This window comes from Telopea speciosissima, chromosome 4 (genome assembly GCF_018873765.1).
Source record: "Telopea speciosissima isolate NSW1024214 ecotype Mountain lineage chromosome 4, Tspe_v1, whole genome shotgun sequence".
In the NCBI taxonomy this organism is placed as follows: domain Eukaryota; kingdom Viridiplantae; phylum Streptophyta; class Magnoliopsida; order Proteales; family Proteaceae; genus Telopea; species Telopea speciosissima.
The window spans coordinates 7,626,997-7,639,124 of NC_057919.1; the positions used below are offsets into that span (position 1 = coordinate 7,626,997).

General features: G+C 38.0%; 1 protein-coding gene across 1 annotated transcript; it reads left to right on the top strand.

The window, feature by feature from the left end:
* The first annotated feature begins 723 nt into the window (after window positions 1-723).
* Window positions 724-4,893, top strand: LOC122658231 (protein NRT1/ PTR FAMILY 6.2-like). Its single transcript, XM_043853147.1, has 5 exons — window positions 724-832; window positions 1,887-2,104; window positions 2,373-2,923; window positions 3,573-3,913; window positions 4,313-4,893. The coding sequence occupies exons 1-5, from the start codon at window positions 724-726 to the stop codon at window positions 4,891-4,893; spliced, it is 1,800 nt and encodes a 599-aa protein (XP_043709082.1).
* Window positions 4,894-12,128: the final 7,235 nt, after the last annotated feature.

Below are 12,128 nucleotides of genomic sequence, written 5' to 3' on the forward strand. Positions count from 1 at the left end.
TTTAGATGAACAAAGGACTTTGGGGTCAATAACTTGTTTTGTTACTTGGCAACCTCAGATTAGTTTAAAACTTTTTAGATGAACAAAGGACTTTGGGGTGCACCTGCTCATGAAATTTCAACCCCACTTGAAATACCACGTGACAATTATTGGAGAGCATGTCATTCTACTTCCTGGTGAGAGTGCAAAACCCTCGAAAAATTATCTCCTCCAATTCCCTGCCGGGCCAGTTCCCCAGTCCCTTTAATAGGGGGGGGGGGGGGGAGGGGTGGACCCCACCAAGGCAGAGTGTTCGAGTAGGGGTAGGGTGGTCATTGCACCTCCTTGTTAGGGGGATTGGGGAACTGGGCAGGGCAGGAACTGGAGGGAATAAAGATCCAAAAACCCACATTTCCAAAAATTGTTGAAAATCACTCTGCGCCCTTTGATGAATGTGGACCTTTAAAAAATAAAAGAAAAATGACAGTTGCACTAACCCAAACTCAATAGTTTGACCATCAGGAATAGAGAATTAAAATCCTCGGTGCACATCCAACAGTACTGCAGAGGATCCTGGTCCAAGAATAGATAAGATGAAAACTGGGTGGTTTGACTATCATACTTAGATGCTTTGCTTGAGAAATTCCTATTGAATGGGTTAGCTAATTTGACCACATTCGGACCAGTCTTGATTTAATTATTATTTTATTGTTTTCTAATTAAAAATATTGTTACATGGTTCTCATGCAGGGAAGAAAAATGAGTTCAAAAATTACTTATGCAGTAGATTACAAAGGACAACCTGTTGACAAGACGAGAACAGGAGGATGGCTGTCTGCGGCTTCTATCCTAAGTACATTCCCTTCTTCTATGCTATCCATAGCCAATTTTAAATACTATATTTGCAAAGGTTGTGAAAATATAATTAAAGAAAAAATATTTCTACACTCAACGCCCAGATAGAATAGATAGATAATGGTTTGAATTAACCACATGTCAAATTTCAAAGTCTAATTTAATCAAACATTCTCACATGTATTGACGGATATTCCATGTATGTCCATGCATGTTTATAGTACTCCAACAGCTACTGTGCACATCCCATAACCTTAGATTTTCAAAGCTATACTTTCCCATGTGGCAAATTCCAATAAGGTTGCAACATGACATGTGAGTAAGAGGCTTAGGTGTGTACTTATTCATAAAATTTAAATATTCAAAATGTATGCCCATATGATTTGCCACATGACAATTGTTGACTTTTAAAATGGGAGTGTAGGAAACGTTCTTATTAAGGGTTTGTAGGAAATGGGCTTCCATAATTTAGTAGGATTTTCCCATTTATGTCAGAAAATTCAATGGCCTACAATGATAAAGAAAAAAAAAAAGAAGATAAAATTGTGTTATCCCCCTCCCCCCGTTTTTGGGGTCTGGAGAACTACTATGAGTTGTATTTCACTTACATTTTGAATTGAATATTTAAATTCACCTACATTGATTATCATCTTAGGGTTTAACTTCTTGTCACCACATTACAGACATTTTTTTCCACCATGTGACAAACTTAGATGAGGCTGATTTTGTGGATAGGACGACCCCATGGTCCCTTATTCACATATCAAGTTTTAGATTAATTGGAGTTAGCCACATAGCAATACAAACCATTATATATATAAGTTTCATGAGTACAAAGAGGGTACACAGGGCTATAAGGGTGGTCATTTCCACCCCTCCTTTATTAGAGGAACTTGAGGAATGGACTTGCCTAGGAAATGGAGCAGATAAAAGATAACGGTGAAGATTACAATCTTATGCTTTACACACACATAAGCTTTCACTAGAGTGGATTTGCGAAAAAATACCAAGTTGGTACTTTGTTTTGCTAATGATGAACACAAATTGTCCAGTTGTTGAGGTTTGCGAGAGGTTCACATCAATGGGAATTGGAGTCAACCTCGTGACCTATATAAATGGGACATTGCATCTTCCTAGCGCAACTGCTGCCAACATTGTGACAAACTTTTCTGGCACAGCATTTCTATTGTGTTTGTTTGGAGGTTTCCTTGCAGATACTTTCTTAGGCCGATATTGGACAATTTGCATTTTCACACTTACCCAAACACTGGTAAGTAAAAATATATAGCTAAGAAGATAGTGAAATCTATGGATCGTGATCTTCTACGGTGCGCTGCCTGTAGTAGTCTGAGCGGCACACAAATAAGGTGCGGTGTAATGACTGCCTTACCTCCCCTCGGGCCAGACGCTTAGGCAGGGGATAAGGCAGTCATTGCACCGTGCCCTGTTTGTGCACCACTCAGGCCGCTACGGGCAGTGCACCGTAGGGGTATAAACTAGCTTTTTGGGTTATGAATTGTGGTTAATTGATGCTGCAGGGTGTTGCCCTTTTTGCAATATCGACCGCAGTGCCAGAACTACAACCACCTCCTTGTAACATTAATGGAAGTAGTAATACATGTATAGAGGCCAATGGATTACAACTTGGAGTTATGTATACAGCTCTATACGTGATGGCATTGGGAGAAGGTGGTCTTAAATCCAGTGTATCAGGATTTGGAACTGATCAATTCGACGATAAAGATGAAAAGGAAAAATCCCAAATGGCTTACTTTTTCAGTAGATTTTATTTCATAATCAGCCTTGGAACTCTTCTTGGTGTCACAGTTCTCGTCTACATAGAAGATTATGTCAACCGAACCTGGGGATATGGGCTTTGCAGTATCGTATTCTTTGTTAGTATCATAATATTTTTGTCACGTACTAGAAGTTACAGGTACAAGAAATGCATGGGAAGTCCCATTGTTCAAATTCTCCATGTTTTGGTGGCTTCTGTATGGAAGAGGAAACTCAAATTTCCTAGCAATGTTGATACCTTATACGATGACTCCACTGAAGCTACAAGAATCCATCACACAGACCAACTTCGGTAAGTAACAAAGATTTGCTCTTTTTTTTCTTCTTTCTTTTGGGTGAATGGATAATATACTAAAGAAAAGAAAGATAAAATCCAAAAGCCACAAAGACTAGCAAGGTGCGGGGGGGTGCGACAGGGGAGGGAGGAGAATCAAGAGGAAGATCCCAACCCAGAGCAAGATGTCTATTTCTAATAGTATCTAGGCATATAGGAGATTTGTGAAGAATGTTATTTTTTAGCTCAAAAGTAATGGAGTCCCAGATTTTCTCAATAGAATGCGGGGAGGAAGTCCACATTCTTTTATATTATTTCCATTAGATATGATGAATCATTGCATTAAAAGTCAACTTACCAAGAATGTCACATGTAGTTTTGCTGTTGAAATATTTCTGAATCCACCCCATTCTTTGTCAAGGAAGGATAACTCTAGGAATAGGCCAATATTTTCTTAGAATGCCACCCCAAACAAACTTGGAGAAAGGACATGAAAAGACAATAATTTGGAATTGACAGATTTCTTTGAAGAAGAAACTCCTGAGTCGGAATGGAATGGAATTTGTCATAACAAAGACTATTTTCTTCTCCAATAATAAGTTAAAAACAAATAATACTTTCAGTTTTAACACTCCCATTCTATATATGTATTTTTTTTATATTGCAGTTGCTTGGATAGAGCTGCAATCATAGATGAAAACGACTATGGGGCTAATGGTTCTGTGATTCGAAACCCTTGGAAACTATGTTCAGTCACAAAGGTAGAAGAGGTGAAAATGATGGCTAGACTAATGCCAATTTGGGCCTCCACAATCTTTTTCTGGACCATACATGCACAATTGCTCACCTTCTCTGTGGAGCAAGCTTCAACAATGGATAGATATATCAGGAAATTTCAAATCCCGGCAGGCTCATTCAATATTTTCTATATTGCTGGCATATTGGTTTCTTCTGCTTTCTATGATCGGGTGATCATTCCCTTGATGAAGAGGTGGAAAGGGGAACATGGTAAGTGTGATTAATCATAATAAAATAGAAGATTAGAAGGATATTTATGTCAATGAAATCTTGAGTTTAAATTCAAATATTTAAGAGTTTGGTTCCTCTGCCGTACCAACTGGTGAATGTACATGTGAGAGCCAATCACATTTTAATTTTGTTTTCATTAAAACCCCTCCTTCCCTTGTAAATGGCAAAAATAGAACAAGTGGTTGGCTCTCACATGTACGTTCACGAGTTTGGATCCTCTCCAATGACATTTAACCACCAGAGTCGATCTCCCCCCATCCATGGCGTGTGGTCTATGTTCACCTGTCGGTACGTGCAGATGATCCATTCTCATTTTTTAAGGCTTATACAGGACTTATTTTTAACCCAAAATATGCATGGTTTCACTCGTTTTTGCAGGTTTCTCCAACTTGCAAAGAATAGCCATTGGCATAGCCTTTTCAATTGTGGCCATGATAGTTGCTGCAATCGCAGAGACAAAACGAATAGCAATCGCTAAAGCTACAGGTGGCAATGTCACAATTTTGCCTTTCAGTTGCGGCATATTGATTCCACAGTTCTTCATTGTTGGACTAGGAGAAGCATTCATGTATAGTGGTCAGCTTGACTTCTTCATAACCAGATCTCCAAAAGGGATGAAGTCACTTAGCACTGGGCTTTTCCTTTCAACTGTAGCACTTGGATTTTTTGTTAGTAGCTTCCTAGTGTCTATAATCAATAAGGTGACTGGAACCCAGGTTGGCTATGCATGGCTACCTAGTAACATAAACTATGCGAAATTATACTATTTCTATGCTCTTCTAGCCATCTTAAGCTCCATAAACTTGGTATTCTATCTTTTTTGTGCCTTATGGTATAAGAGAACAATGAAAAATACTGTACAAATAGAAAATATTATTACAAGCTCCACAGAAGAAGAGAAACATGCTATGCAGATGGAGGGCACCCTTGCAGCTTCTGCAGAGGAAGATTGTGAATGATACCTAACTAATGCAAGTCTTTGTTTTTTTTTCCACCCTCCCTTTCTATCTTCTTTTTTGTACTTTTTTTTTTCTCTCTCCAAATTGGTATGTATAATACTAATAAATAGTCATCATCATATTGTTTGGCTTATGTTTGAACTCCAAAAAGTAATGAGACTGTTACAAATTATCTACTCATATCTTTTTAGGAAGATCGATTTTTACTGCGTGAACCAGGTGTCTAACACCTTTTCTAGTCCGTAACCTGGCACTTTCCCAAATTCTCTGAACCATACCATGCCATTATAGAGTCAACCTTTTTTTTTCCTGAAAAGGAGAGATAGATTTTGGGTCCTAGAGCCTAATATAATTGGCGACTCACAAAACCTATCCCTTATCTCCCGCAGAAATGGAGAAGAAAGGGAAGACATACATAGAACACCAGTTTTTTTTCTATGCTTACTCAAACCCATGGATTATTGAAACAAAAAAAAGATCGCACCCATATCCACGCCCACGCCCACGCCCACTGTGTAATGGGAGGATGGAAGTCCTACCCTTTTTGTCCGTTTCACACTGTAAACGATAAGCCTATATCCAACTCAGCCTTATCTACAACAGTCACAAGATCAAAATCTAGCCAGGTCGTTGCATGTGATAAGAAGATAAGCAAGGATCAAACTGTTCCATATGATAACAACCCAAGCATTATCAAGATCTGTGGATATCTCCACGGTGTTTGAGTCATCGCCTAACTCTCCTAATCTCCAAGATCATACTAAGAGAAGTTCTAGATCGATACAACAACCTTGTACTTATCTTTGTAAATCCATATTTCCTAACCCTCTTCATCTATATAAAGAGAGGATTAGTGAAGAATTAAAGCAGTGAAAATATTAGTTGTGTGGATGTAGGTTTTGAGAAACCGAACCACGTTAAAAATCTGTGTTCCTTTCTTCTTATCTTCTCTATCTCCTTCTTTAACTTCAACACACACCCTTATATATATGGTTACATTACTATAGGTGCAAGGGCATGACGGCCTCTCTAGTAGTCTAGATCTTGGGCCAAAGAGTAACCTATTGAAAATGTTACATGCTGTAAAGCTTTTGAGAAAAACTTTAGAACTAAGGCTCTTTTTGGTATGATCTTCAAAAATATTTCAAGGAGTGATCTCAATTTTGGAAGGTATTTGGTATGATTTTTGCCGTTAGATCTATGAAAATGAAATTAATTTCAATAGGAATCCTGAAATAGCGGAGAGGAGCTATTTCACTCATTTTGAAAAAAATTAGTTTCAACTATTTATGCTAAACACTTGGATGACATGTGCTTATAATGAGGGGAAAAATGTTATTTGAGATTTGTAATAAGGATAAAATCAAAACAAGCCTCTCTCTCTCTTGAAACCTACCCCTTTTCGCAACCCCTACCCCAACAACAACAACAACAACAATAATAATAATAATAAGTTATTACAAAAGTAGCCCAAAGATTCAATATTTAACACATAATAGGCTATATTAATCTCTAACTATCGTACTCAATTAAAAAAAATTCATTTTTTAACATAATTAATAAAAATGTCCATTTTTTGAATTATTTAAATTGCAATAATATTTTTTTTTCAATTTGTTTAATTTGGGTTATGTCAAAAAAAAAAAAAAAAAAAAAAAAAACCAAAACTAACTTTTTAAAATTATAAAATAGGAAAAAAGTGTACATGAATAGGCAAAATTTTTTAAAATTTTCAGTCTATTACAAATTTGGAATAAAGAATGCTAACCGGGCCTCTAGGGCCTACACATGTGCGGTGGCCAATCAGAGGGTGCACGAAGGCATTATGGAGGATGAGAATTCCGCCTTTCCATGGGGCAGGCGGTCATTTCACACCCCTGTGAGTATAGGGGCAGGGGATATTGGCCAGGTTAGCATTCTTTTTCCCAACAAATTTTTTTTGGAAATATTTTTTATTTTTCAGATTATTAAAGATTAGACAAAAATATGATTTTTCCACACAAAAAATTGGTAAAATCAACATTTAGTTTGTTGGATTAACATTACAAATATAAACATTAATTTAATTTTTATTATTTTTAAAATTTTAATTGCTCAAAATTCAAAGAATTGGAGTTTTCCATGGCCGATTGCATTTTTTTATTTGTTCATCTTCAAATTGCATGATGTTCTTCACTAAAAGTGTAGATCAGCCTCATATAACAACATACTCAAATGAAGCGATTAGACGTTGTACATCAAGTAACAAGGGAGAAATACCCGTGGCCATTCTGAATATTTCTCATCCTTGAACCAAGTGATTATGCATTGGTAGCCATCCGATTTCTGATCCAAATCCCTTACCGCTGAGCTGCCCCGTCTTGCCATGCTACGCAGACACAGCAAGGCGGGAAATGACCGTCTTACCCTCACTCGGGCAAGGCATTTGGGCAGGGGTAAGATGGTCATTTCATGTCTTGCTATGTCTACACAGTACGGCACAGGATGGGCAGCTCGACAATAGAGAATCCAAATTGTCTGATTTCAATTCCAACCTGGCCAATTTTTTTTTTTTTTTTTTTTTTGGGGGGTTGAATAACTATTGTATTCAAGAAACCCAAAAAATACAAGGGGCAGCATTATACTAAGTCTAAACCAAAAACACGGATACGAGAGCCAATAGAAAAAAAAAACAAGGCCCAAAAGCCAAATACAAGCAACAGAGGAACATAAAAAAGCTATAGCCTCATGTAGTGCCGGTGTTTCCGGATAGAAAGACGGATGGGGAGGCCCTAGGAACGCACAATGTGACGATTTCTTGGGCTTTCCAAACAAGAGTCAATTCGGTTCCTCACCAGCCCAACGCCCAGGGAGTGTCAGGGAGGCATCCAATGGCTGGGCTGTTGGGTGTGCACGGGGATATGTACTTGCGTGGGGTTTGGTTCGGTGTGCATGTTGATGTGCACTCAGTAGCCCAGCCGTTGGATGTCTCACTGGGCACCCCCTAGGCGCTGGGCTTGCAGGAGAGGAGCCCAATCCGTGATATGTCCAGCTTGTCACGAATATCAAAGATGATAGCCTTTATGATCTATTTAGGAGAACTAGGCTTCGAAATTCACACGTCACATTCCTTTCTCTCCATATGTTGTAGATGGAGGCATCAAATGAAAGAGATTAAATGCAGTGCGGGCATCTGGCGCCTGGCGGTGCACTGTAGTCTGGGCTTGAGAGCTCGACATGTGGAAGAAGGTTCATCCAGTAGTGCAAGCTCAATGTAAGGTATTTTTTTTTCTTTTTTCTCGAGCTCAGCACCGTTAGATGCCACAACTTCCACATGTCGAGCTTTCAGACTTGCACTGCACTTATCAAAGGGTCCACACAAGATTTCCCACTAAAGTATCTTAGGATCCAATGCCACACTCAATCCAAGCTACGTCTCCACCTACGACTAGGCCAACTATATAATGTGCTGATAATAAAAATCATACCCTAAAGGTCATTGCTTTGTCTAATAGTGTTAATCGGTTCGATTCTGGATTAAAGTAGTTTGATTCGGTTACTGTTGGAATTTGTAGAAACCAAAATTGAATCGCTTATTAATCGGTTTCTAGATTCCAAATTGGAACCGATTATTGATCGGTTTTGGTTAATCAGTTCGAATTATATGGTTTATTAACGGCTCAGTTTCGATTTGTTATTAGTTTTTTGTCATAAGGTTCGTAATCGAAGTAATTGATTTGGGTGCTCGGTTCGTAATCAATTGTATCTAATTTAACGATTTGGGTATTCAATTAACTCGTTTTATTTGGTTTTAATCATTTTTATTTGTAGGTAATAACAATTTGGGAGAGAGAACGATGTTTGGTTTCGTGGCCTTCGCACCAGGGCGGTTGCCAATGGGAATGCATGCCCAAGCTTCTGAACGGCTGTGAGTCAGTTGACGTACGTTAACATTTAACCCTGTGCAACAGATACAAACAGAAGCAACATCACTAGAACATGGACAGAACCACCTCACCGAGCACTGAATAATAATCGCTTTATTTTACCATTTATGATTTCAGTAAACAGTTTTGGTTACCTCCGTCTACTAATAATATCTCTCTCTAACTCTTCGTTTTCTGAAAGTATAGCTTCAGCCCGCATGTGTGCAGTGACGTCTCTCTGAGTCTACAAGCTCCATGGCTGCAACACGCATTTCTCCAAGTGGTGACATTGGTTTTGCCATGATTTTCTTGATGCTTATCTTCCTTTTGTTCCACATTTACTGAAGAGGAGAGAGAGAGAGAGAGAGAGAGAGAGACCTTGGGGACCAGGGATCAAGTATTGGTACTTCAAAGCTCTATACATCCCAACACCACCTGTTGCTTGCTGATCCTATGACGGCATCGGTCACTGTGGTCCTCACCGTTTCGTTGAACTTCATTGGTGTTGATCCTATGACGGCATCAGTCACTTCATTGGTGTACTCCTTTATGCCGTATGTTCATAGAACTCTTTCTTAAAAAAATAATAATAAAAAAAAACTTTTATAATCAAGATTACATAATCTATTTAAAATTTATAAAACTCTTAGTATATTTTGGAATTAGAAGCAAAACTTTGTTAGGATTCTCCATAACAAGCAAGAATTTGACCATACTTTTGTATCTTCTATGAATCTCATAATTAAAAATGCATCCACACATAACTAAGACACTTTATGTGACATATATATAAAGAAAAATAATGACCATGCATGCCCCTGGTATTATGTATCCTCTTACGCACCCTCACCTCCGTAATATATATACCAACATCAAGGTATCCCTTCTCGTGATTCCATTGGTTTGGCGTGGGAGATTCTATGCCATATTGATTGTATCTTATTGCAAGCAAAAGGAAGGGAAGGGGGAGAAAAGTAAAATTTGGTTTAAAAAGAATTCTTATTATATTTTGGAATTAAATACAAACCTTTGTTGGGATTCTCGATAATAAGAAAGAATCCGAACTTTAAAATCTTCTATGAATCTATATTTAGTTTCGATTTGGGAACTAATCTTGGGAATTAAAAAGGTTCCAAAAGCAATATCTCTCTCTCTCTATTTTCTCTCTTCTTCATATAAAATGACCTTGCTACCCTCCTATGTCTGAAACTATTCCGTCACACCTCATTGGTGCACTTCTCTATGCCGCTTGCTCATGCAAATGTTTCTTAAAAAAATAAAAAATATTTAATTGTAAGAGTATTCTACTTAAAACACTTGTGATCTTATTATATTTTGGAATTGCAAAACTTTGTTAGATTCTCAATAACAAAAAAGAATTTGAACTTTAATATCTTCTATGAATCTCATAATTAAAAACTCTTCTACACATGACTAAGATATTTTATATGAATTATATATAGAGAAAAATAGTGGCTGCACACACTCCCGGTATCATGCGTCCTCACACACACTCTCTTCTCCTTGATATGTGGGCCCCTTGTACACGAACTCTACGTAAAGCATTCCTATCGTGATCCCTTTGGCTTGGCGTGGAAGATTCCATTCAATATTGACTCCATCTAATTGCAAGTAAAAGCAAGGGAAGGGAAGGGAAGGGAAGGGAAGGGAAGGGGGGGGGGGGGAGGAAAAAGATCCTATCCTGCAGTGGCGGGAGCTGGAGCGTCTGACCCAACTAAAGGACAGTAAAAATAGGGGTGGGGTGGTCATTTCATAGGTGGGTCCCACTTGGGCCCCACATGTGAAATGACCACCCCACCCCCTATTTTTAGGTGGTTTCCATGGGATGGACGCTCCAGCTCCGGCCAAGACAGGAGCCGAATCTGGGGGGGGGGGGGAGAAGGTTTGAAAAACACTCTTATTATATTTTAGAATTATATACAAAACCTTGGTAGGATTCTCCGATAACAAGAAAGAATCTAAACTAAACTTTAAAATCTTCCATTAATCTATATTCAGTTTCGGGGAGAACTGACCTTGAGAAAAGGTTCCCAAATCGATACTGATTAATAACCTTGGGAAAAGGTTCCCTAAGCTGGTAGTTAGCAGTTTCTCTATATTTTCTCTGCTTTTCACATGAAATGACCTTGCTGCCCTCCAATTGATTAAAACATTCCGTCACACCTCATTGGTGGACTCCTCTATACTGCTTTCTCATATAACTCTCTCATTTAAAAAAAAAGAAGAAGAAAACCTTTTGTAATCATGATTGTGTAATCTACTTAAAATGCTCTTATTATATTTTGGAATTAGATACAAATCTTGTTAGGATTTTCATGAATAACAAGCAAGAATTTGACCTTTAGTATCTTCTACGACTCTATGAATCTCATAATTAAAAACGCATGCACACATGAACAAGACCCTTTATATGAAATACAGATATACATAAGAAAAAATATTAGCCATACTCCCAGTATCATGCGTCCTCTCACATGAAATGACATATCAGTACCCATATCAAAAAGTGATATTATCATGTATGTTTTTTTTGAGTACACATATGAAATGACACTTTTACCATCATTGGAAAAAAAAAATAAGGTTACAAATTATTTGACACCTTGTGAGGGTACCTAGTGCACAAGGTTCTTACCACTGCGGGTTTGGGGAGGGGTAGATATGCACGTAGCCTCAACCCAGCTTCTGCAAAAAGGTTATTTCTCGATTTGAGTATACAACCACTAGATTGTAATTGAGCAACCATATTATTGTGCAGAATCCCTCCCTCTAATAAGAGGACAAAGTGGAAAGTATAATAATGAGGAGATCCTCTAGAAAGGAAGACTTCCATAAACCCAAATAAGGGTAGCACAACCATTATCATCTCTAGCAACAAAGGAGAAAGAAATAGACTCAAAGAAAGGAATTAGATGCCTAATATCCACATAATGGTAGAGGCTTCAATTGGGTAATCCGTAATTTGACATAGACAAGGCTCACTCCTAATCTGATCAAATCCCCATTTGCACAGTACACATATGTGAAAAATCCCTTCCACACTTAAATGCAAGAAAACCAGCGGAATCAGGATATTATTATTATGTCAGGATAAGTGACAAGAATCAAGTCCCATACGAAACATGCAACAGGACCCACAGATGATCAACCCTCCCAAGATCCCCAATTTTTATTTTATTATATGCCTTTTTTTGTTAGTGTTTTTGTGACAGGTAATTTTTGGTTTTAGCACAAATGTGTCTGCCAGGCCTTGTGTGTTCTTAACCATTGTGAGAGATATAAATAGAATAGCTAAGGTTCTATGGAAGA